We start from the raw sequence: 23,561 nt of genomic DNA, 5'->3' as shown, positions 1-23,561 counted from the left end.
AAAAGGGTGTTCCTTCCAACACCAATTTCAAACATGTCTTTACTAATAAACCATCCCATTGTGAGCCTGTCAATAGAAGTGCATAAATATGCCATTTCTGACCAATATCCCAACAACTACAACCATATTGAATCATCATTTATATCCAAATTTGGAAAAGATGGGAAATTTTATATTATGGCATAAAAAAAAACCAAAAAAACAAAAAAACAAAAATTGGACTGTTACATATTCCCTGTGCTCACCTGTTCAAAACCATACACTCATCTCAGAATCAATAAAGGAGACTTCTATCTCCTTGCACAAAATTCTCACTGTATCTTTGGTTTCTGAATCTTCACGTATGGAAGACCCAGAAAGTGAACTACTTTTGGATTCCACTCCCGTTGCTGAGCACGACAGAACATCAGAAATGCGTTCGCAAAATATGAATTAAACCCCATCAAGACATGCCATAAAGCATGACCTTGGAGGCTGAAATACCAGTGCGAGCTATCCTTGTGGGACAATCGATGAGAAAGCCAACAGAGACTCCCTATGAATAAAGTACCTAAATGTAATTTTGCAAGCCGCTTTGCAGACATATCTTGTGTGTGGATGTAGTACTTGTACATCCGAGGAATACAGAGAAGACACAGAATCACATAATGTATCTTGAAGCCAATTCCAAAGTGAACCTGTGAATGGACAATGGCAAATGCCGCTCCATATAGGAACAAGAAGGTGGGCATTGTACTCTGGTAGTGCCAGTCCGGTGAGTGGAGAATGTAGATGTATAGGAGCATTTCCCATACCATTGGCGTTTCATCACTTTGCTGTTGCCTGAAAAAGAAATTAAAAATTATCCACCACATTAGATTGCAATGGTAAACAATCATGTTTTTTTTTTTTTAATAAAAAACACACTATATCTTTTATATTAATTAGAATTATCAATTAGGCCGAGACATCCTTCCACAATATACAACTCTGATCAAGACAAGAGAAGGAAACCCTTAACAAAGAGTCTTACAAACTGTACAACCAATGCGAAACAATCACATGGATTAGACCAGCAATATAATTATAACAGTTTCAAAAGAAATAAGGCTTCTGCTAAGGTCTGCATTTTCTCTGATATAAGAAGGATGTTTGATGTGTTCATGCAAATAATTCCAGTACCTAAAACAAATTCCACTCTCAGATTTAACACAAATCAATTTAGCAATCACATTCTAAAAACTTCTTTGATTTAGAGCACATGCCTCAACTCAAAACTGACTTTTCATGCAAAGAAGCTTAGAAACCAACTTGCTTTGATGTGTTGCCACTCATCATCACCACAATAAACCTTAGCTGAAGAATAAACAAGTCATGAGTAATCTGGTAAAAAGGCAGCTAGTCATGACTGGTCCTGCTAGCTATTTTGCCACAGTCATGAGTCATGACTGATTATCTAGATCTCTTATAGGATCGCATTCTCCAATAGACCCTATCTGAAAAGTTCCTCACTCATGGGAATGTTTCATTTGCATTTCTGAATACATCAACAACTTGGTTTACCTTCTTTTAGTTGAAGTTGAGTAGTAGTAACGAAGCGATTGGCAACTGGCCCAAGTGAAAAGACTTAATTCATCCATAGACAAGGCCTAAATAAGTTTCTTTAATCCAACCAAACCTGCATTTTTTGAGCGAAGAATGGGAGAGAGAGAGAGAGCGAAAGAAGGTGAGAGAGAGTGCGCAGGAGAGTGCGATGGTGAGGAGGGGTCGGCGCCGCGAAGCAGAAGGAAGGAATGCAAATTCAGCGTGGAATCAAAGGAGTTTGAGATTATTGGGGACGAGAGGAAAGGAAAAATCCAAGTCCTCATTGTGGAGAAGAAGGGAGGGGTTTCATCATGGGTTCGTTTGGGTTCGGACAGTCTAGGGTTGTTCTTGGAAGGTCTGAACCTCTGTATTAAGGATGTGAAAGAAACAAGATGGGGAAGGGAGTGGAAGGAACAGGGCCGAACATTCTCTATGTCACGAGGGTTAAACAAAGCGGGGGGGTATATCCGGCTAGGGGTCTCCGATCTAGAGAGGAAACACTTCTGCATCTTCATCCCGAGAGGCAGAAAGGAAAAGCGGGGGTGGATGACCATGGCGGAAAAGATTAAAGAGGTGATAGGTTCTTTTGTCAGTAAATCAGAAACCCAGGAAGGGAAGGCTATGGGGAAAATTGTTGGGGGGAGTTCGTATGCAACAATAGCAAAACGTGCTTTATTGGGAAATCCAAACGCGATCGTAGTGAAGGTGAAAAGAGAGGAATCGATGGGATTGCTGAAGAAGTTGGAACACTGTGTTGTGGCGAGCAGGAGGGGTAACTTAGGGGGAGAGGATGATCTTGAGAAGCTGGGACAGCTTTGGGCAAAATCGTGGGAGCTTAAAGGTAGCTTAGGGTTGGCTAAAATGGAAAAGGGAAGGGTTCTACTGGACTTTGAAGACTTGAAAGAGGCGCGTCGTGTTGTATCTTCTGGGAATCGCACGATGGAAGGAGCCCATGTAGGGCTGGATTTTTGGAGTCCGAGGAGTGGGTGCTGGACAGAGGAGGAGAAGGCAAAGGAAATTTGGGTGAGATTATTTGGGCTTCCAGTCTCGCTTTGGAGCCCGGAGATTTTGAAGAAAGTGGGGGACGAATGCCGCGGCTTTATCACAGCCGACGAACAAACGCAGACGTTGGGCGAGCTACAGTGGGCCAGAATCTTAGTGAGAGGAAGAGGTGATGCTCGACCGAGTGTTCTGGAAATCGTAGTGGAGGAGGAGGTCTATGAGGTAGCATTATGGTGGGAATGCCGTCCGGTGATAAGGAGGTCTTCCAGACAAGCAGACGGCCGTTGTAGCAGCGAGGTTGGGGGTGAGGAGTCCTCACGCGCGGAGAAGCGAGTGACGAAGGGGTGGGTGAGCGTGAGGCTCGAGAACCTGCATCCGTCAGGCGATGGGACGGGTGGGTAGAGGGCTGATTTGGGTCGGGTTGTATCCAACGCAGGCCGAAGCCCTATAATCCCGTCTTGGGCTCAATCTGGTGCAGTACACTACTTAAGCCCAAATGCCAGCCCAAAGGAATTAAAAGGGGACGGTGGGCCTGGGCTGAAGAGTGGAGTAATGGGATTAAAAATGAAAGGGGTGGCTTCAAGTCCAGAAGCAGGCCCGTCGCGTAGGCCTGATGAGGTGGGATGTTCCACTATAGGCCCAGTCTCGCCATCAAACAAAGGCCCAAGGTCAAAGGGATATGGTTCACAGTCTGATATAAGTGTAAATACAAGGGAGGGCCCATCTTCTTCATCAGCAGGCCAAGACCATAATGTCTCTCAGAAGAAGGACTTTCTGTTGACGGGGCTTGATCCAGGTAAGACTCAGGCGCCAGAGCCTTTTGTTGCGTGGGAGACTGAGGACATGAGGAAGTTAAATGGTGTGGCTAGGATATCAGAGACGGATAAGGCGCTTGAAGAGGAATCAATGAGGTATGGAAGGGGGTTGTGTTCTTGGGGGAAAAGGGTTTTGGGAATCTCTCATCTCAATTCTTTTAATTTTGATCGGACTCCGGGAGGGGAGTCTTTCGATCATTCTGGGGATTGGAATGAGGAAGCTCGGGCTGACAATACAATGTGGCTAACGGTATATGAGGGCTGTGTTGAAAGGAGCAATGGATGCAAGGAGGTGGGAGCAAAGGAAAACAGCAGTGATAAGGGAAGGGGGATTCTTGAGGTCAGTGCTATATATGATACCCAAACAGAGAGAGGAATGCAGGAGGATAAATGGGAGGAGAGCGATCTGGCAAAATTTAGTCAATTCCTGGGATTCCCCACGGAGGGATTGGAGAAGGAAATACTGAAGTTTCTGTCTCAAATCAGAAAGAGAAGGGAGAAAATCCATAGTAAAGAGCTATTGGAAAAATCTAAATTTGAAAGGGAGTTAAAAAGACTGGAATGCTCCATTAATTATGAGGGGGGGATTAAACAGAAAGGCTCGGTACAGGGCAAAGGGTGCCAGATTGTGATTGTCCAATGAAGATGAAAATTCTGAGTTGGAATGTGAGGGGAGCAAATGATAGCTCTAAAAGAAAAGTAATTAAGACGTTTATAAGGAATCAGAGGGTGGACGTAATCTGTATTCAGGAGACTAAAATTCAAGCTATGTCGGATAACATTGCGAGAAGCATAGGCTCCGGCAGATTCCTAGAGTGGAAGGCTGTGAATGCGGAAGGAGCTTCGAGAGGGATTCTGATATGCTGGGATAAAAGGTCCCTGGAGATTCTAGATTGGGAAGAGGGCCAGTTTACCTTATCTTGTAGATTCCGGAATGTAGAAAATGGGGCAATATGGATTTTTACGGGAGTGTACGGTCTGTTCTCCAAGGTGGAAAGGGAGGCTTTCTGGGATGAGTTGGGGGCGATTAGAGGGCTGTGGGAAGACCCTTGGTGTATAGGGGTGGACTTTAACATAACCTTGTTTCCGAGGGAAAGGAGCAGCCAGAGGAGAATGAATTCAGCAATGAGGAAATTTGCGGAAGTAGTGGATGATCTGGGGCTGATGGATCTCCCCCTTCAAGGGGGAGAATTTACTTGGAATGGAGGACAAAACAATCAGGTCTGGGCAAGGCTGGACAGGTTCCTTGTTTCCCCAAGTTGGACAGATCAATACAATGGGATTAATCAATGTAGGTTGTCCCGTCCGGTATCCGATCATTTCCCAATTATGCTAGTGGGGGGGGGGGGGATAAGACGAGGCCCAACTCCATTCAGATTTGAAAATATGTGGCTTAAGGTTGAGGGCTTCAAAGAGCTAGTGCGCAGCTGGTGGCAAGGAATTGAGGTTAGGGGCAGTGGTAGTTACAAGTTGGCTACTAAGATGAAGGAAATCAAACAGAAATTGAAAGTCTGGAATAGAGAAGTCTTTGGGAAGCTGGAGACCAATAAATCCTTAGCCTTGCAGCAGGTGGAGTTTTGGGATAGGGAGGAAAGTGGGAGAATTCTGACTGTGGAGGAAACAGAGCTTAAGAAAGAAGCAAAGGATAATTATAGGAAATGGGTGATTATGGAAGAAACTCATTGGAGACAGCTCTCTAGGGAAATATGGCTGAAGGAGGGGGATAGAAATACAGGCTTTTTTCATCGTATGGCAAGCGCTCACCGTAGAAATAATTATTTGGAGAGAATAAAGATTAATGGGGAGTGGCTGATAGAGGAGCAGGAAATCAGGGAAGGAATTGCTAGCACGTTCCAAAGCTTGCTTTCAGAAGATATGGGGTGGAAGGCGGACATAGGGGGCCTTCAGTTAGACCAGATCAGCCAACAAGAGGCTAAGACCTTGGAGAGGCCCTTTACAGAGGATGAAATCTATGTGGCACTAATGGAGATGAATGGGGATAAAGCCCCTGGTCCGGACGGCTTTACAATGGCATTCTGGCAAAGTTGTTGGGAGTTCATTAAAGAGGAGATTTTGGAAATGTTCAAAGACTTCTATGTCCATAGTTCTTTCCTCAAGAGTCTCAACAATACATTCTTGGTGCTGATCCCCAAGAAGAGTGGGGCTGAGGATCTTAGAGACTTCAGACCGATTAGTCTCTTGGGGGGGGCTTTACAAGTTATTGGCTAAAGTGCTAGCTAATAGATTGAAGAAAGTAGTTGGGAAGGTGGTATCCACTTCTCAGAATGCCTTTGTGAAGGGAAGACAAATCCTTGATGCGTCTTTAATTGCAAATGAAGTGATAGACATGTGGCAAAAACAAAAGGAAAAGGGCATTATATGCAAGTTGGATATAGAGAAAGCCTATGACAGTATCAATTGGAAGTTCTTGGTGAAGGTGTTACAAAAGATGGGTTTCGGGTCTAAATGGGTGGGGTGGATGTGGAGTTGCCTATCGTCAGCTAAATTTTCAGTGTTGGTTAATGGGGTGCCTGCAGGTTTCTTCCCTAGCACTAAAGGCCTTAGACAAGGGGATCCGTTGTCCCCTTACCTCTTCATCATGGGGATGGAAGTGCTAGATGTGCTTATCAGGAGAGCTGTGGAGGGGGGGTTCTTATCAGGATGCAACATAAGGGGTGGAAGTGGCCCCTCTTTGAACATCTCTCACCTGTTTTTTGCTGATGACACAATTATCTTCTGTGAGGCCAGAAAGGATCATCTAACTTACTTGGGGTGGATTTTATTTTGGTTTGAAGCGGCTTCAGGCTTAAGGATTAATTTAGCCAAGAGTGAAATCATTCCAGTTGGTGAGGTGGAGGAGGTGGAGGAGTTGGCTGTTGAGCTCGGCTGTAGGGTGGGGACTTTACCTTCTCAGTACTTGGGTCTTCCTTTAGGGGCTCCAAATAGAGCATCTTATATATGGGATGGGGTGGAGGAAAGAGTGAGGAGGAGACTAGCTCTTTGGAAACGGCAATACATTTCTAAAGGAGGAAGAGTCACCTTAATAAAAAGTACCTTGGCTAGCATGCCAATCTACCAAATGTCCATTTTCAGAATGCCCAAGGTTGTTGTTAGAAGGATTGAGAAAGTGCAAAGGGATTTTCTGTGGGGAGGGGGAAACATGGAGAGAAAAGTGCATTTGGTTAAATGGGAGGTGGTTTGTACAGACAAAGATAAAGGTGGGCTAGGCCTTAGAAAGCTAGCTTTGTTGAACAAAGCTTTACTTGGCAAGTGGATATGGAGGTATGCATGTGACAAAAATAATTTGTGGAGACAAGTGATTAAGATGAAGTATGGGCAGGAGGGTCTTGATTGGAGGCCCAAAAAGGCAAATGGGGCGGTTGGTGTAGGGGTTTGGAAGGAGATTTGGAAAGAATCAGATTGGTGTTGGGATAACATGACATTCCGAGTAGGAAAGGGCAACATGATATGCTTTTGGACAGATGTGTGGTGCTCAGAATCTTCATTGGCTCAATGTTTCCCTCATCTCTTTGGTATGGCTGCGCATCAGAGTTTGACGGTTGAGGAAATGTGGGATCAAAATTCGGGTCAAGGAAACTGGAATCTTCACTTTTTGAGGGACTTCAATGATTGGGAGATTGAGTTGGTTGGGGAGTTTCTCCACATATTGAGGGGCTTTAAACCTTCTTTGGAGGAAGATTCAGTTATATGGAGAAAAGGAAGTGGTCAGTTTAGGGTTAAGGAAGCTTACAGTTTGTTGACGAAATCTGATGTTATGGGTTTTCCTTTTAAAAGCATTTGGGTGGCAAGAGTGCCAACTAAAGTTGTTTTTTTTGCGTGGGAGGCGTCATGGGGGAAGGTGTTAACTTTGGATAGTCTTCAAAGAAGAGGATTTCAACTTCCAAATCGTTGTTTCTTGTGTGAATGTGAAGAAGAAAGTGTAAATCATATCCTTATATATTGTACAGTGGTTAGAGCCTTATGGGATATTGTCTTTGGTTTAGTTGATGTGAAATGGGTTTTTCCAGGAACTGTAAAGGAGGTCTTAGCTAGTTGGAGGGGTTCGTTTGTGGGAAAGAAAAGGAAAAAGATATGGGATGTCATTCCGTTGTGTATTTTTTGGACGGTAAGGAAGGAGAGGAATAGATTAGCTTTTAGGGGGGGGGGGGGGGTTTTGAATGTTCAAAAGTTAAAGAATTCTTTTGTTTGTAACTTGTGGAGTTGGGCCAAATTGTATGTAGGTGAGGAGGCGTTCTCCCTTATAGGCTTTTTAGAGTGGATAGCCTCCACTTAAAGGGAGGTGATTCTTTCTTTGTTTTGTTTTTTGAGGTCTAAGCTGTCTTGTATACTTCCTGTATGCTGTGCGGCGTTTTGCCTTTTTTAATGCATATCTTTTACTTATCAAAAAAAAAAAAAAAACCCAACCTTTTGACTTAAAATCTAACCATTTCTCACCCCCTAGAAGAACTAAAGTTTTACATCTAGTTCTCCCTTTTTGCCCAGAAATTCTAGCAAGCGTTTTCCCTTAATTTCAACCCATAAACCTGTTGAACGTCATATGGTTATTCAATTGATAAACTTATTTCCATCTTCCTATCCCTAGAACCTAAATAATCAAAGCCCTAGCCAACCATTAGTTGATTGTAGCTATAAGCACTGAAAAAGTTGTCGCATATCACCTTCTAATATCATAAAAGAATTTTTTACGACTCAAAAGTGCATGCAACTAAGTATATTTTTTTTAATGAGAAACAACAATATAATATATTAAATAACAATCAAAAGGTAAAAAGGAAGGAAGGATGAGAAATCCTCCCAAAACAAAGACTTAAACAATTGGGACATCCAAAATACTAAATAAACCTATACATTGTAAAGAAAGTACACAAAACAACCTATACTAGCTAGCCTACACACTGACAACCAATCAAGTTGAATCACATTAAAGGGAATGACCTTAAAAGTTGTGGTGCAAGAGGGCCTAAAAGGAAGCAGGGAAATAAATGGTATCCCAAAGAACCTTTGATGTCCTCATTGCATCCTAAAAAATCTGACATTTCTTTCCCCCCACACAATCCAAATCAAAGTCAAACAAGCATATTGCCATAGTACTAATCCTCTATCGGAGTTTTCTAATCCCTTATATGCAATGGTCATCATGTCACAAATACTCCTAAGAAAAACCTAATACAGCTTAGACAATCCAAATAATTTGTGTCACAACCCCATAGTCAAAGAGCAACGCAAAAAAAGATGATCTACCCATTCTCCATGGTCCATGCACAACATACAAACATTTGGACCGGTGGCTTTGTAAAATCTTCCCAACTATAGCATGTCATTGGTATTCACCTTCTTGTATGCCACTAACCAAGCAAAAGACAAAACCTTAAGAGGGACTTGAGATTTCCAAACAAAATTAGTAGGGAGGAAAGGAACTAGGTCAAAATGATTAGACAAGGTTACAAAGAGTAGTAAATAAACCTGAAGAAGACAAAGACCAAGCTCTCGCATCTAGAGCGGATGGAAATAAATGCAAGCAAGAGAGAGCATTAGTCTTTCTAGATCTTTTATTTCAAAATCAGAGAGATTACAACAGAAGTTAAAATTCCAAGAGAAAAGATGAGAAAACCCAAAATTGATGAGATAGGAAGGTTTTTAACAGTGACAATTCTGAATGGACCTGGGAATTGAGAATCCAAAGGTTTATCCCCCCACCATAAGTCTTCCCAAAAAACGAATTCTCGCCCCATCTCCCACCACAAACCAAGTGTATTTGGTAAAATCCTGAAAGACCTTTGCAACCAAGTATTTGGATGGTTTAAAGAAGCACAAGTTCAAAAAATTGACACCCATAAATGATAAATCAAGAAGCTTCTAAGGCATAACCGAAGATGTTCTTAGGCATAATTACTTCCCACTATACAAACACTGTATGTATAAGAATCACTGAACTATTTAAGTCATCTAGAAGAGGAAGTAAAGCTCTTGAAGAAGGGTCTAGGTAAATGACCACTTGATCAAGAAGATGAAAACCATTGCACAAGACAACCTATTATAATATCCACAAGCAAGACAGGGGAATTTCTCTGTGGCAATCATGCGATAGACATGGTGGAAGAGGTTCATTGTGGTGTGGGTTTTCAAATGTTCAAAATTTTTGGACAAATAGATGATTTGATAAGAAAGGGTATGCAATCAAATTGATGATGAAACCTACTAATCCATCAAGCAAACTTTTCCTCTGTATATACGGCTCAATAGGCATAACATATGATTTCTGAAAAAATTTCATGCATCTTATGTTGGAAAAATAACATAATACATAATTTAATTGGATTTAATAGACTAAGTGGTAACATAATGTATATCAAAGAAATGCAATACAAACACTTCTCAATAACTGAAGCACAACAGTTGCAGGCTCCAGACAAATAACATTCTAGAGAAACCCAGCATAACAGACATTTCTTTCATCTTTGTTCAATAAAAGAACACACACAAAAAAAATCCTCCATACTTCATTAATCATAAAGCAAGGGAAAACCTCTCAAAAAGCACTATACCATTGGATGCATAAAAAATTTTGACATGAAAGTAACCAATTGAGTAGATGAAAGTTAGAATCCCTATAGCTCTGCCTTCCGACCAGTCAACAGGTAATTTCTAAAAAAATTTCCCAGCACAAACCCAACATGGTAAAAGTAACCAAGCTAGCTCAATGTCAAACACACTGACACCACCTTTATGGAAAATATGCCCAGGGAAATCTCCCATAAAAAAAAAAAAAAAAAAGATATACCTTCTAATCCATCCCCGAAAGGAAATTTCATAGTAAGCATTTAACAATACAACAAGTGATCCTTAAATTCACATTGCTAACACTCTCTTAAGTTGGAAATCTCCAAAGTTAACAAAATTAAGGTTGTAAATATCTATCTTTACCTATCAAAAAAAAAAAAATTAAACAAATTTCCTCAATGTTGCCTATGCAAGGGTCTATCAAAAAAAATATTGCCTATGTAAGGAAGCCAACCTTCAAGAACAAGACTACAAAGACAAATGCTTATAGCAGAGACAACAGAAGTCACTTCGGCAACTACTTCAAAACCACAACAAACATTGTTGAAGAAATGTCTAGATATTTGTTCTGAACAAGCCACCTTATTGCATAGTTAATGTACAATTACCAAGGAGATGCACCTGTTATTGCTTGAGGCTAAAAGCAGGACTAGCAGCAAAACCTTTAGCAGTGGATTATACCTATCATAGAGGTGGTTTACCCCGCTGCTAATAGTCCTTTTATAGCATATTAATTGGGCTTTCTAATTCTGAAGAATTTATTACATGACCCCACCAAAGTTAGATGAATTTCATTTTGGGACCCTCGATGTTGAATATATTTTTATAGTTGCCTAAATTATATACTTATAAAAGCTATAAGACATTATTTATATGGCTTCTGTTCATCTTTATCATGTTTCAGCCCTTTTTTAGAACAGTATCCTAAATTTTTGTCAGCAGAGGTACTGGCTCAAATAGACTTTTATTCTGATGCCAGTTTAAAGCAGGAAAATAACCTCAATTGGAAGTTAAAACTAAGAGAAACAGACACTCTAAAGGTCAGAGACATTGTCTTCTGCACTAATGAACCAATAGCTAAAAGTTCAATTTAAATAAATGACTCCAAATTTTGTTCTGAACTAGAGAAAGAAGAAAGCATGATATAGATATTGCCTTTTATTAGTCATTATATAACTGAATTGAAAAAGAGAAAAGAAGAATATTTTCCAAGTTTTGGAAAAACTGATGGCAAAATTCCTTTTTTCTTTCTTTTATATGATAACAAAAAAACACAAGGGTTTGCCACCTTTTATTCTAGTGGTGTGTGAATATTAATTAGCTTTTACCTATTTTTAAATACTCTTCATCCATATCAGTGGTTTCTTAAATTGTATCACTAAAAAAAAAAATTGATTTTTCATCATCTTCTTCTACTTCTTCTTCTTCTTTTTATTTGATAACCAAGGAACCTTCCATGGCTAACCTCTTTGAACTCTCCATGGGGACCCAAACCTTAGGTGCTGACCATGCTTGGAATAACTAATACCGGGTAATCCACAACACTAAACCAATGGTAGGAATCAAACCTAGGACCTGAGCCTCTACCACACATCCTAACATTCGCCCTAACCAACTGGGTACCTTGACAAGCAATTTTTCATGTTCTTTGGTGGGCAAAGAAACTAAATAATAAGAAAGATTTTTAATCTTGTACCTCATCTCAACACTCTAGTTTATAAAGATTTTGTCTTGTTTTTCTCCCAGCTTCATACAGAAAGTCCAACCCTCTCCCCACACAAGAAGGAAAAAAAAGAACAGAAAGAAAATCTTAAGTCCACGCGACTTGACGCAAATTTAACCAGAAGGCAAAGAAGCACTAAATGGCTATGAAAAAGCAGAGTTCCATTTCACAACTTCTTTGTTACCATAATGACCATCTTGAATTTCCAATTTTTTTCTCATGAACAGTGAACTTCACTTTCGCAACTTCTTTATCACCATAATGAATATTTTGAATTTCTGATTATTTGTTTAAGAAAAAGGGTAGCTCTCTCAGCTGCCTTTCAAATATTCATCAACAAGAGAATCTATTGAAACTATGAGAAATCAACATTCAACCAACCTCACTACTGTATCAGATCATGCAGCCACCCCTGATTCTGAAAGTTTAGCACATATTTTGTAGTTTTAGCTAAGTTGCCAACCATAATCATTACCATGATGACATGGGATGTGAAGAGGAATGAACTTGAGAAATAAAGAAAAAAGTAAACTCGAGGTTAGAGAATAAAAGTGAAGAACCTTGATGGGAACCTTTGGGCTGGTAGAGTTATAACTAAGAAAAAAGTAAAGAAAAATAATCAACAGAAAAAATAAAAAAGGAAGAAGAATGACAACAACAACAATAAAGGGATAGAATCTATATATTAACTCACCAAGGAACTAAGGACAACTCCTACTTGAATAAGGAGAACTAAACCTACTAGACCTATACCAATAGGGCATAGCCTCCAAAGAATCAGACCTAATGAAGAAAGGAAACTAACATACAAGAATCATCCTAAACCGGCAAAGAAAAGCATCATACTGAAGAGGGATAAATCTGTGAATCACAAAATAGTTAGATATGGAGTTCATTCATTTTTTGATGGATAAAGAAATAATAAATTAAAGCACCGATTCTATACTCATTTTTCTTCATTATTTCCTTCTCAAATTCATACAAGTTCCCTTATAGAATAGCTTGCAACTCCATGGAAATGCATTAGAAGGGTAAAAAAGGTTCTTAATACTCTTCTAGATACTACTTTAATTGACTATTACTACTCTCATAAATGCACAGAACTAATATTCCAGATAGCAATTTCATTTAGATCTACTCTTTCATCACCTCTCTGAATTTGCCAAAATCAAACCATTTTTGCCCTCTCCAAATCAGGGTGATCAAACCAAGTCTTGCACATCCAATCAAGCATGAACCCTAGATTTAAGATGATGAATGCTGAATGATTAGTGGCTTAAGAACAGACTTCTTTGCCCATAATTGTGATCCCCTTTGAATAGTCATGATCAAAACTCTCCTTTCAAGAACACTGGCATTAAATGTACTAAAATTCCAATTCATGCCACAGGGACCATGGTCGTATTGCTTGAATTTATCAAAAAAAGAAAAATACTGATATCAGTGTCAGGATCGTGGACACTAATACAGCTTTGTATCAGACATTCTGATCCTTAACAAGTAGGGCTTCTAAAATTTGAAAAGACTGAAATGATAAATAAGAGGAAACATGTGTTTAAACAATAAAATAACTAAAACAAATAATTAATACCCATCTTAAGGTTCCAAAGGTTATTAAAGGGATGTAGAACTAGCCAGCAAAGATGTCCGTCGTCCTTGAATATTAGAATGACTGGGTTGATTTCCCACTCCAGATATTTTTTTATCCACCCCATTGTTAATTTTTCATGCACCATTAAGATCCCATGGCATGAAGCAGATGTTGAAGAAATATAACCAATTCATAAGTGTATAAAATATATATAATCAGAACTCCTCAAAAACCAATATAAACCATGGATTTGCTCCAAAAATACTGGCACTACCATATAATTAGACTTGATATGGCAAGTATTGCTTTTGGATTCAATAGATTTCCCATTTCTCAAAGCAAAGATTTAAGGAAATAATAAACAAATAAACTAGTCAAATATCTAATGGATTACACCAAAAAAAAAAAAAAGAAAGGAACCCACTGTCAATAAAATCATTTGCAATCAGCATATTCCTGTAAGTTCATCCAACATTCGGTCCAGACTTCTTCACTTTTTTTCCTTCTACAGGGCTTGTTCATCGCCTAAAAACTGTTTTATTGACCTCTGTCCAACATACCCAATTTCCCCATATTCTTGTCTGAAATCCAGTACTGTCATTTACATAATAACCACATGCATAAATGCCTATCTTACAGTGCAATTGGGGTGAACATCCATCAATATCTCCATCAACTGATATGGACATTTTATGAAACATCCATCAAAACCCAAAAACTAAATGGATGGCTCCACTGAGTTTAACAGTGCAATGGATTGCATAAAATCCACCCTCCAAATGGGCCATTACAGAAAATTGGACCCATCATTATAATCACCAATATCCCTATCAACATTTTAAGGATCTCCATCAAAACCCACAAACTAAATGAAAAAAAAAAAAAAAAAAAACACGAAAGGCAGATAGTAGTAGTACTCACAGGCGTTGCAGGGATGAATGGTGCAAGATGCTTCCAATGGCAAGTATGATATTGGAAATATGAAGCACACTAAACCGCTTCTCAAACCCTTGTCTCAATGCATTTATCAGCCCAAATAGCCCCAACACAATGCCAGGCACATTCGATACTGTGTTGAGAAACTCTGAAATTTTCAACAAAAACATTACACATAAAATCCATTCCTATAGTTCATAAATCCACCCAACCCCATTCTTCCACACATTCATACAAAACAATTCAATTCAATGTACCCCTAAAAAACGTAGAATCAGAAGCATGGAAGAACGCAAAGAAATTCAATAATAACACCACTTTTTTATGAAACATGGATGGATTGAGCTTACTGATGTTTGAGATCATCCTCTACTTGCTAGGGTTTTTGCTCCCTTCTGCTTCCCCTCTGTATTTTCTGAAACCAAAGGCAAGAGGGTGGGCTCTAAATTTTTGCGCCACCTCTAGATCCTCTGCGCCGAGGGTCATATGGTTACCGTGGCTCCCAATAGTGGGTCCCACCGCCGAGTAGAGTGGGCCCAGTTTCCACCTGAAGGAAAGTGGGTTTGATTTTATACCCTATAAAAAATTTTCCACACTTTCAAATATAGCATTTAGGCGTAGTTAGTCCAATCGTCTTTATGATTCATCTATGGTATAAGAATCACTTTATGATAAAATAAAAAAATAAAAACCGACTAAAAAAAATTAGATCTTTAATTAAAAAAATAAAAGAAATAAAGGAAATATTTAATATAGCTTAAAAAAAAGACAATTTTTTCTACTTTATCCTAAGATAGTTTTTTTATCTAAATAATTTCATTTAGAGTCATCATAAGATAATTCCTTTTTATCGGGATGGTAAGCTCTTTTATGTTAGAGAAAAATATTTTATTTATTTAAAAAAATAAATAAATTAAAAGAGAAAACTCTATACGATTTCAATAATGGAAAACAAATTTGTGAACCATCAATGGATTCTCACGTCACTTAGGAAGGTGTTACTTAGAAATAAATTTTGTTTCTATTAGGTATATTGAGAAAAATTTGACATTTTATTAATTAATTCATGGATACAAAATAGTATGAAATATACAATACGACCATGAAAATAAATACCAACAAGGAATGGTGGATGTTGGATGTTAATCTACAATAGAATACATGAAATGCATGGTTGGGCAACATAAATGAGACTTGTGTTCAAGCCATGAAAGAGATTGTTTAGTTTCGAAGAAGGATTTTCAATGGAAGTAATGTCAGAGGATCTGTTTAGGACATGAAAATGAGGAGCTATGAATGTCAATAAGGTGGGTTCAGGACGGTCACCCTTGTCCCAACCCTACCTCTGAAAAAAACCTCATCCCTTAAACATATAGATGGTACCATCAATATGTTTTTAACATATGAATTGACTAAGTTACACCCTTCATTGGCAATGTTTTATGGTGCCATCCAAGTTTAATGAACCTTCTTTTAAGTTGAAATTCTACAAAAAAAATTATTGAGTTGGCATATGGAGGTATGTCAATCTTCTCAAATGATGAAGAAAGCCTACCGAAAAAACAATCCAAACACATTAATAAAAGAGCACGAAATTGATTTTTCATCCTCATTATCCACATTAGTATTCCAAACATGGCCTGAATAAAACCTTGGCAGAGGAAATAGATATCAGTGGACAAAGATCCTTTAAATATGTTTCCCCTTGAGTCAATATGAATGTAGTTTCTTCTATCAATGGGTTGAATAAATTTGGTAACTTGGCCCTTGAAAAGGGTTTTGGAATTGGTGTAAGGTGACCTGGGTGAAATGTGCTTGATCCCATCATATATATAACCATATGATCCAACACAAGTACCCTGAAAGTATGCCATCAGTCTGCAGATCTAATAATCTATACTCAAAAAAGGCCTATAAAAGATCCTTTTCCTTATGAATCCTTTTAAGAATGATGTTGTAAGTTATGCACTTCAAAAACTACTTTCTGAGGGACTGTAAAAGTCAGCTTCATACAAACCATTCTTAAGGATTAACCAGAAAATCCTGAAATCCTGAGGCTGAGCCGCATCAGGTAAATTTTTGTCAGTAACAGGCAATGGAAGCAACAAGCACAAGCAGCAATAATTTAATTTTTCATCTATCCAACAATACATTCAGCATTTATTGTGCAATTAACGATCATTTTACACCTTTCATATTGTGATAAATGTTTGTTTTTTCCACTTCAAATAGAAAACACTTTGCCCAACGATAAAAAAAATGAGTCAAAATCTTGGATCTGTTCACCATTAGGCTAGTATATCTACCGTATTGATCCATCACAAATTGAGGAAACCTTGCAAATACCAGCTGTTGTAGTGAAGGGCACATCTTTGTAGAGAGCCACCAGTTCCGAGTCAGTGCGAAGATCCACTTGCAGTGTCTCCCAGACCTTCTTCTTAGGGTTGAGAACATCATCAGGTTCACCCTCAAACCCAGGAAATGTCACTCGTTCTCCAACAGCGGCAGACTGGGGTGGTTCAACCAATTCAACCTGAAATTCCACCATAATGAATGATGCTTGGTTATCATGCTTTGAACTTAATCCTCTTTTGTATCAACTAATCAAATTCAAGTGTACACTATATCTCTGATCCATCTATGCTTATAGAAATAAATGTATTAACTACTAAAATCAGTCGCTAAAACCACAGGAAGAGTTTTTGCTATACCTAGGAAAGGGGGTATGGTTAAGTGAGTCTAAAATGCATCTTCTTCCCAGGTAAGGTATTAATGATCTAAACAAATGTCAATACCTCCAATGTCTAAAAATCAGCAAGTAGCTCAACATCTATATCCATGAAAATATATTCAACTAAGTCAGCATATCTCTCTTGCTTCAAGATTGTTTTACAAGCATATTTAGTGACGAAGATCATCCTCATTTCTAGAGATGATCACTTTCAAAAGTGACTGAAAAGAACCACCAGAAAAAATGCAAAGGACAACTAAAACAATCATCAGTACACTTTACCTTGGTATGCTCACTGTTGGAAGCAGCAAGGACCATTGCTTGAGATTTAATACCCCGCATTGTGGCTGGCTTCAGGTTGCAAAGAACACATACCTTGCGGTTCTGCCAAACAAATTATCATTGTGAAGAAAGTGGTGTATTGGATGGTACTTTAAAATCGAGAGAGCACACTCCAATATTATGAAAGTTATGAACAACCAAAGGAATACCTGCATCTCTTCAAGTGGTATAAACTTGACAAGGCCACTAACCACAGTCCGAGTCGACCCTTCACCCACATCAATCTCTTCAACATATAGGGAATCAGCATCAGGATGCTTCTGAACTTTCGTTATAAGACCAACACGGATATCAAGTCTACTAATAGAAATTTCTGCCTCTGCTGCAGCCTTAGGTTTAGCTTCGGCAGATTTTGTTGGTCGTTGTTTCTTTCCATTCCCATCTGTTACAAACAATGGCATACCATATATTAGCAACAATTTGAAATCTCATCAGTCATTATCACCACATTGCATGAATTTTATCCCAAAAAAAAAAAAAAACAAAAAGGCTAGCAATGCAAGTACCTGTTACAAAAGCTCGTGCATCAAATACATACTAATAGTACACTAGAGAAAAGAACTGGAATCCCAAAGAAAGGATAAGCATTGGCTAGACTCAGGAGGGGCAAGTGCTCCCCCTGAAATTAAATTAAAAAAAAAAAAAATTGACACTAGGGGGATTTAAACCCCTTACCAAAGAAAAGGAAAAAATGTCACATGATAAGTTCATTCATCTATGCCCCCTCTGAAATATATTCTCATATTTTGCCCCCCCTCAGTTCATTTCCTAGCTCTGCCACTGGCTAGACTAATCATGAATAACTCCCAAAACATGCATTACAATTGGCAGCTGTAGCATTTACTTACAGAAACTAACTGAAATACTTTGCACTAGCATAATCAGTACAAAAAAGGTATGGGCCAAAACACATGATACCCGGAATTCTTCAACTTCACCTAACACACCCATGTCAACACAGTAAGTCATGCCTGTGGGGTAGGATCCTAGTCAAATATTCCTAACGATATGTCTATTTGATTTTGATTGAATTCCATCTGAAAAAAATTCAATCTATTTGTTATTCTTGGGTAAATCAGTTGTTAATGTTTTTCTAGAATACCCTATAACTGTTTTACATCTTCTATGAGAAAATGTTAAATTTTGAAAAGATCTTTTTGACTCTTATTCAAAAGGTCTAATAACACATGTATATTGGACCTTTTGAGGCAATTCTAGATCCTCGGAGGCAATTCTAATTGGTCAAAAAAAATATAACACTATTTCCTTTTTTGTTTTTCCCTAGTTTAGCCAATATTCTAAATGTACAACCCCGACACTCTCCCACAAAAATGAGAGTTAGCAATTTCATTTTATAAGAATATTTAGGGATAAGGGGGAAAAGAATAGAGATAAAAGAGAAACAAAAGGGAGTTATTATCAAAGATAGCTTTCCTTCCAATTTTATTTTTTTTCCTGTTCTTTCCTCTTATCTTATTGTATCCAAGTTGCTATATCTATCATTAAGATCTTTTTAGTTGAGCTGTTGTAACCTAAAACTTGTATTTGTGAAGGATCAGACAAATAGAAGCATGCATGTACCCAACAACCACACCAACCCATGCACCATTGCCAAGAACAAAGGAATCAGAGTCAGCTAAAAGGGCCAAAAAGAAGGTTAGTGGAAAGCACTAAATATGATTTGTAAAATAGGCAACGTCATCAAGTTTTAAGTTAGAATATGTACTATGGATTTACAATATGTAAAGGCTAAAAATGTGCACACAAGCCAAAGATGGCTCTGCTTTGATGACAATGGTAAGGCACTGCAAATGATGACAATGGCATTGGTATATCTTGGTCTATATTATGTTCAAATGTATGATCAACACTCTAATCTTATTTGTTTTTCTAAGTCTTGTTTTCAGACATTCTGCCTGAATATAAAAAGTCAAACCAACCCTCACCTAAGTTGTGTATGCACACACGCTAACATCATCAAATTATGGATTCTATCAGTACCATGTTGCATCCCACAGTTAAGCCTTTAAGCACATCTTTATCAGAAAATCAAAGTATCATCTACCCATTGAAATCTTTCAATGTCAAGGCTAATGATGCTTAGTCTCAGAAGATTAGAAGCTAAATACTTGTTTGCTAAAACAATGTAAGCTTGAACCTCTTGTTCACTTTTATTCTATTTGGTGTTCCTTTTCTAATGGCTTTCAATTACTTGACCTATCCAGTGTTGCATTTACCATTGTGATTACATAGCATGAAGGAGCTCATGCTAAGGCTGGCCTTTACATGATGCAATGCAGTGGCAATTTCAGAAACACTTTGATTGTCACTCGTCTTTGCACATCAAAGACAACTCATCAGATAAAACAAGTGGAGAAAGCAGTTAACTAGTGGGCATATTCTCGAAAGAGAAAGAAAAGAATCAAATTAGAATATTTTCCTTAGAGAATAACAAATGGAAATTTCCCAAACTGACTTAAGATACTTAAACCGTCCAACATGAAGCAAATAATAGTTGGATGTGCAAAGCGCTATGACCAGCTACTTAGTAATACTAAAAAATTAAAATTATAGGGGGAGAGAGAGAGAGAGAGAGAGAGAGAGGGAAAGATGAAAATAACCTGAAACTTTTGTTTTTTTCAGTTGCTCGGCAATTTTCTTTGCTTCAGCTTCTGCCTTCACAATCCTATCAGCTTGACTTCCAGCAAACTTCTCCCTGAAGAACTCCACATCTTCATCTTTCTGCACATAAAACAAGACTCATTAAATGAGTCAGAATCAACCAAGTGGCTTTTTTCACAACAAATTGCTCTAAAAATTACAACAAAAAAACAATATACCAATTCCTTGAACAATGGCTCTGGAGTCCCAATTCTGTGGCCAGCAGGTACAATCTCCCAAGGTCTCTTTGCCCTTTCAATGTCTCCTTTTTCATCACAGAGCAAAAATGATGTTTCAGGAGGCATATTAAGCTGCTTGAGTACCTTTAGTCCATCAAAAGCATAAAATGTCTCAGAATGGCAAGCCTAATAAGTAACTTTCAAACAATGGACAATGCTTAAAATTGCTACAAATAGAACATAACTCGACCAATATACCTCAAGAGAGAAGGAAGGCATAAAAGGTTCTAACAAACATGCAAGAAGATGCACAAGACCCAATGAGGTTTTCACAACAATTGAACAAGAAGGCTGGTCTTCCTTGTAAAGCTTCCAGAATTGACTCTCCTACAGAAAAAAAAAAATCATCAATACAGCAAGTCTTGAGCTGCAATGTAGCCTCACAATGTTCGTTATTCAATTAATATATTGTATATCATATAAATGAGCAAGCATCCAGATCAGAAAGCCAAAAAAATGCAGCAGGCTTACTTGCAGATATGCATTTCCCTCGCTAGAAATGCTCATTGCAGTTTTAAGTCCTTGCTTTAGTTTAACCTATGCCAGATTTCAAACAGGGAGGTCATTCTAAAGTAAAAGCATGTTACAAGTTGCAGCAGTAAGAAAAATAATATATTAGTCAGTATGGCATCAACCACCTTCTCCATGGCTTCCACATATTGTTCCACGAATCTACCAACTTTTTCCGCTAATGTTTTTGTTAATTGATGCAATTCTGCACCCGGAGCATCAGGAATAACAGAACCATATCCTAGACCTGTGGATGAGTGGAAAACTATTAAGAGATGCAACATCATTGAAAAAATTACATGGACTTGGCAGACAAGCATGTTCTCTAGAAATAAATCCACAATCAACATTTATCTTGTTTATGGGAATCAAAATGTAACATTAGAAGGATACTTGGCATCTGATTAACTCCACAACAGGGATAATTTTCTTGTTAAGTCTCTATCAAGGGCATAATTGGTAAAAAGAAAATTTAAATATATACAACTTGTGAAGAGAAACAATGCAAAAATGCAGAACAATTAAAGCAGCCACCAAATATGTTTTCTTTGGTCCAAAAGAAAAGGATGCACTAAGTGGTCCTCAAGGCCTAGATTAAGTGGCAAGGAGTAGGGGTAGTTACAGGGGTCGTTTAAGGTTCAATTGCATGTGATAGCAAAAAGGAAAAGACAAAAGAGCATCACCTATCAAAAAAACCAAAAAAATAAATAAAAAAGGCACTAAATGAATAACAGTTCCAGTTAAAGGTTCCAGTGCCTTTATTTAGCATCAACATGGGAAGGGAGGAGATAGGAAAGGGGAAATCACAAGGCACATTGAGGCGCATGTCAGCCACAAGGCACAGAGGGCAGTGTCAGGCGTGTGGCAATATCAAGTGCAAGGCGCAGAAAAGCACATTCAGGAGCAAGGCTCAGAGAAGCACATTCAGGTGTAAGGCGCAGCAAAGCACATATCAGGGGCAAGGTGCTGCGAGGCGCACTTCAGGGGCAAGGTGCATCTCAGGGGCAAGGTGCAGCAAGGTGCATCTCAGGGGCAAGGCACAGCAAGGTGCATCTCAGGGACAAGGCGCAACGAGGTCCATCTCAGGGGCAAGGCACAGCAAGGCTCATGTCAGGGGCAAGGTGCAGCAAGGCACATGTCAGGGCAAGGTGCAGCAAGGCACATGTCAGGGCAAGGTGCAGCAAGGCACATGTCAGGGCAAGACCCAGCAAGGCGCATGTCAGGGCAAGACGCAACAAGGCACATGTCAGGGCAAGACACAAGGCACATGTCATGGGCAAGACGCAATGAGGCACATGTCATGGGCAAGAAGCAATGAGGCACATGTCATGGGCAAGACGCAATGAGGCACATGTCACAGGCAAAGTGCAGAGAGACACGAGCGGCACTTAACTTTGGTTCAGGTGAAAGGAGCCTTTTTTCAGCTCAAGGCGCACGCATTGGACCTGGTTCAACATGTACCAAAGACTCATCTTTCAGTTATATTGTTTTTAGGGCAAGACCCAGCAAGGCGCATGTCAGGGCAAGACACAACAAGGCACATGTCAGGGCACATGTCAGGGCAAGACACAAGGCACATGTCATGGGCAAGACGCAATGAGGCACATGTCATGGGCAAGACACAATGAGGCACATGTCACGGGCAAGATGCAGAGAGGTACACAAGCGGCACTTAACTTTGGTTCAGGTGAAAGGAGCCTTTTTTTCAGCTCAAGGCGCACGCATTGGACCTGGTTCAACATGTACCAAAGACTCATCTTTCAGTTATATTGTTTTTTCTTTCAAGTCTTACCAAGAGATGGGGCACTTTTTACCATTGGATGGACCATTACAGTGGTCATGTTTTTCAGCAAAACATCAGAACATTTTTAACATCAAAAAAAGACATATCCCTTTCAGCCTCTAGCAATTCCGTTTTCTTTCATGTGATTACTTTTCCTCATCATGCAATCTCTGCTCGGTCTCTATGTATTGCACAATCTCCTTTGAGCCTCTCCCTGACTTTGAAAACTCTAGGTCTTTTTCTCTGTCTTTGCCCAACTAAGGCTTACCAAAACCCTATATGTATATTTTCGATTCATCTCTCCATTTAAGGCAAACCACTTCCCAGATTCCAAGTTCTCTCCTCTACCATGAAGCTTCACTGTGACAAAACTTTTAACACAAGATTCTTTGGCCACTCTATTCTGCAAGATGAAATCCTTCTCTTGTTTACATTTGATACTCAAAAGCCTTAAATTGTCTCATATAACTTTTTCTCTTAACTTTTTCTCTCCATTCATGTGTTTTTCAGGACCTCAGGACAAAGAGGATGATTGGTTCATGGCATGAGGAAGACGGATTATATTATCCAGATCTTGATAAACCTCTTTCATCCATATCGAGTGTTACTATCCCTACTCTTTAATGTCATTTTCATTTGAGCCATCCACCTTTAACAAAGTTGTCTTGAGTTGTGCTCATGTTGAGTCATGTGTCTTGTTTAGAACGTAAAGCTTGTGAAGCATCATCCTTGTTCCTTCATAAAAAGTAGTCATAGTCATAGATCTGAATCTTTTAATGTGGTCAACACATATATTTGGGGTTAACCTCAAACTCCAATTTGAATGAATTTCTTTACTTTGTCATATTATATTTGTTGATGATTTCCCTTGAATGACAAGATTATTCTTAATGAAAAAGTGACCTATATTATTAACTCATGTTTTCTCTATATTCTACAATGAATTCTTGCTCAATTTGGTAAATGACATCAAAGGTATTTGAGCGGATAATGCACTAGAGTGTACACAATCAATCACAAGTAGGGGTGGCAATTCGTGTTGGTGGGTCGTATTCATGTTGGTGGGTTGTATTCGTGTCGTGT

General features: G+C 38.9%; 2 protein-coding genes across 2 annotated transcripts in view; both read right to left on the bottom strand.

Moving 5' to 3' along the window:
* Positions 1-125: 125 nt before the first annotated feature.
* LOC100264169 (alkaline ceramidase) lies at positions 126-14,756 on the bottom strand. Its single transcript, XM_002269846.5, has 3 exons — positions 14,563-14,756; positions 14,198-14,360; positions 126-822 (listed from the first exon to the last, which is right to left on the bottom strand). Exons 1-3 carry the CDS (start codon positions 14,576-14,578, stop codon positions 312-314), a joined length of 690 nt encoding a protein of 229 aa, XP_002269882.1. The 5' UTR covers positions 14,579-14,756; the 3' UTR covers positions 126-311.
* Positions 14,757-16,310: 1,554 nt separating this feature from the next.
* LOC100257273 (probable methionine--tRNA ligase) overlaps positions 16,311-23,561 on the bottom strand; it is a 28,106-nt gene continuing 20,855 nt past the window's right edge. The window contains exons 10-17 of the mRNA XM_002269636.4: positions 20,824-20,942; positions 20,657-20,722; positions 20,384-20,512; positions 20,126-20,269; positions 19,907-20,027; positions 17,435-17,667; positions 17,226-17,327; positions 16,311-16,745 (exon numbers count right to left, since the gene is read on the bottom strand). Of these exons, the coding sequence (XP_002269672.1) occupies positions 16,515-16,745; positions 17,226-17,327; positions 17,435-17,667; positions 19,907-20,027; positions 20,126-20,269; positions 20,384-20,512; positions 20,657-20,722; positions 20,824-20,942 (1,145 nt within the window). The 3' untranslated portion in view covers positions 16,311-16,514. The remainder of the gene's footprint in view (positions 16,746-17,225; positions 17,328-17,434; positions 17,668-19,906; positions 20,028-20,125; positions 20,270-20,383; positions 20,513-20,656; positions 20,723-20,823; positions 20,943-23,561) is intronic.

The sequence above is a fragment of the Vitis vinifera genome, chromosome 5 (assembly GCF_030704535.1).
Source record: "Vitis vinifera cultivar Pinot Noir 40024 chromosome 5, ASM3070453v1".
In the NCBI taxonomy this organism is placed as follows: Eukaryota; Viridiplantae; Streptophyta; class Magnoliopsida; order Vitales; family Vitaceae; genus Vitis; species Vitis vinifera.
This window is presented reverse-complemented; position numbering and strand designations above follow the sequence as displayed.

Bases quoted from the DNA above. Each gene is read 5' to 3' on its own strand.
- LOC100264169 (XM_002269846.5), bottom strand. The intron at 823-14,197 runs GTGAGTACTACT...TTTCTTTTTCAG, and splicing joins CATTCATCCCTGCAACGCCT to GCAACAGCAAAGTGATGAAA.